Source organism: Frankliniella occidentalis, unplaced genomic scaffold (assembly GCF_000697945.3).
Source record: "Frankliniella occidentalis isolate FOCC.00 unplaced genomic scaffold, Focc_3.1 Scaffold53, whole genome shotgun sequence".
Taxonomy (NCBI): Eukaryota; Metazoa; Arthropoda; class Insecta; order Thysanoptera; family Thripidae; genus Frankliniella; species Frankliniella occidentalis.
In genome coordinates, this window is record NW_026267183.1 from 204,561 (window position 1) to 205,922 (window position 1,362).

At 68.6% G+C, this 1,362-nt stretch overlaps 1 protein-coding gene across 6 annotated transcripts in view; it reads right to left on the reverse strand.

Annotated features, from left to right (window-relative positions):
* Window positions 1-1,362, reverse strand: part of LOC113210969 (nuclear receptor coactivator 2) — a 112,256-nt gene that overhangs the window by 19,477 nt on the left and 91,417 nt on the right. For 3 of the 6 annotated variants that reach the window (XM_026429182.2, XM_026429186.2, XM_026429181.2), the window contains exon 1: window positions 1,009-1,314. The exons of the other annotated variants lie outside the window; for them this stretch is intronic. In XM_026429182.2, coding sequence (XP_026284967.1) covers window positions 1,009-1,085 — 77 coding nt within the window. In that variant the 5' untranslated portion in view covers window positions 1,086-1,314. Of the gene's footprint in view, window positions 1-1,008; window positions 1,315-1,362 lie in introns of those variants that run through there. 6 annotated transcript variants of the gene reach the window in all.

Consider the following 1,362-nt stretch of genomic DNA (forward strand, 5'->3'; position numbering starts at 1 on the left):
CTGCAGGCACCCATAACCACAGCTGCTGATTCAGGCTTTTCCACCAGCAGCAGAGGGACACTATACCAGCGCTGGTACACGTTTCTATCAGCACAGGTAGAACAGAATTGGTGGTTTATCCCACAGTTAGGCACAAAAAACCACCAGAATCCCCAAAAAACCACCTGCGTGTTTAACAGTGCGGGAGGCTTCACCACCACCACCGACCGACCCCCCTCGCTCTCTGTCCCTCTTCCCGGGGGGGACGGGCGCACCAGATTACCACGACCCCCCCCCCTCCTCCTCCCCCCAAAGCAGCAGCAGTCGTGCTGAACATCATGTACATGGGACCCCCCCCCGACCCCCCTTCGCGGTCTGCCCGGCAGCTGGACGAACTCTCAGGGAGCTGTCCGCAGCCCGGCGTGCCAGCCGCGGCTGGGCCAGCGGTGGCGGGGGTCTTTCGCCTCTTGCTCGTGGCCTTGAGGGGTAGGATCCAATATCCGCGCGACGAGGACGCAGCGGGCGACCGCGCAGGAGGCCCGGTCCAGGGGGGCGGCGGCACAGCTCCGGGAGCTTTGGCGAACAAACGTGAACGGCGACGTCGAACTCGGAGAGAGGGACGCTAGCAACAACAAGCAACTTCTGACAGGGAGGATACTCTGCGCGCGCGACAACTCCAAACAGTGGGCGAAGTAATCAGAGGGCGACGAACAAGGCCCCCGGCCCAAGGCCACGCCGGCCGGGTTCAGGCACCGCCAGCCCGCCCGGCAGCGCGTCAGCAGCGACGCGCCCGGAGCGCCGCGGCGCCCGCGCGCGTCCGCTTGCTACAGGTCAGGCACGTCAGGCACGTGGGGCTCCCGCAGGGTGGCCGGCGCTGCTGGCGCGACCCTGGGCGGGGCCGCGGAGCGCCGCGCGGAGGCCAGGGGGAGGGGCGCGCGCGGGGGCCGGCGTGGCTTCCCCAGCGCCCTCCGGGCGGGGTCGTCGACGCCCTGCTCGAAACCCACCACCCGGCAGCCGCCCTCAGCTCACCTCAGAAGCTGCTGGTGATGGGGCGCGACGCTGCCGCGTCCGAGCGCCGGGAAGGGCACAAACTGAGTGTGCGCCATGGCAGGCGGGCACGCTCGGAAGGACAAACTCGATCACGCTCGCGTCACGTCGCGCTCGCGCCACGCTCACGTCACATTGGCGTCACGGACGCGCCGCGTCACTTGCGGCCACCACCACAACAACAGCAGCAGCAGCGACAACAACAGGGGCGTCGGCGACGGGCGTGCGGACATGCTGCCGTGCTACTGACTCTGCTGGCGGCCGGCGCAGCACTGACGACTGACGATCCAAACTGAAACCGAGAGCGAGCTGCGGCGGGGCGGGGCGGGGCGGGGG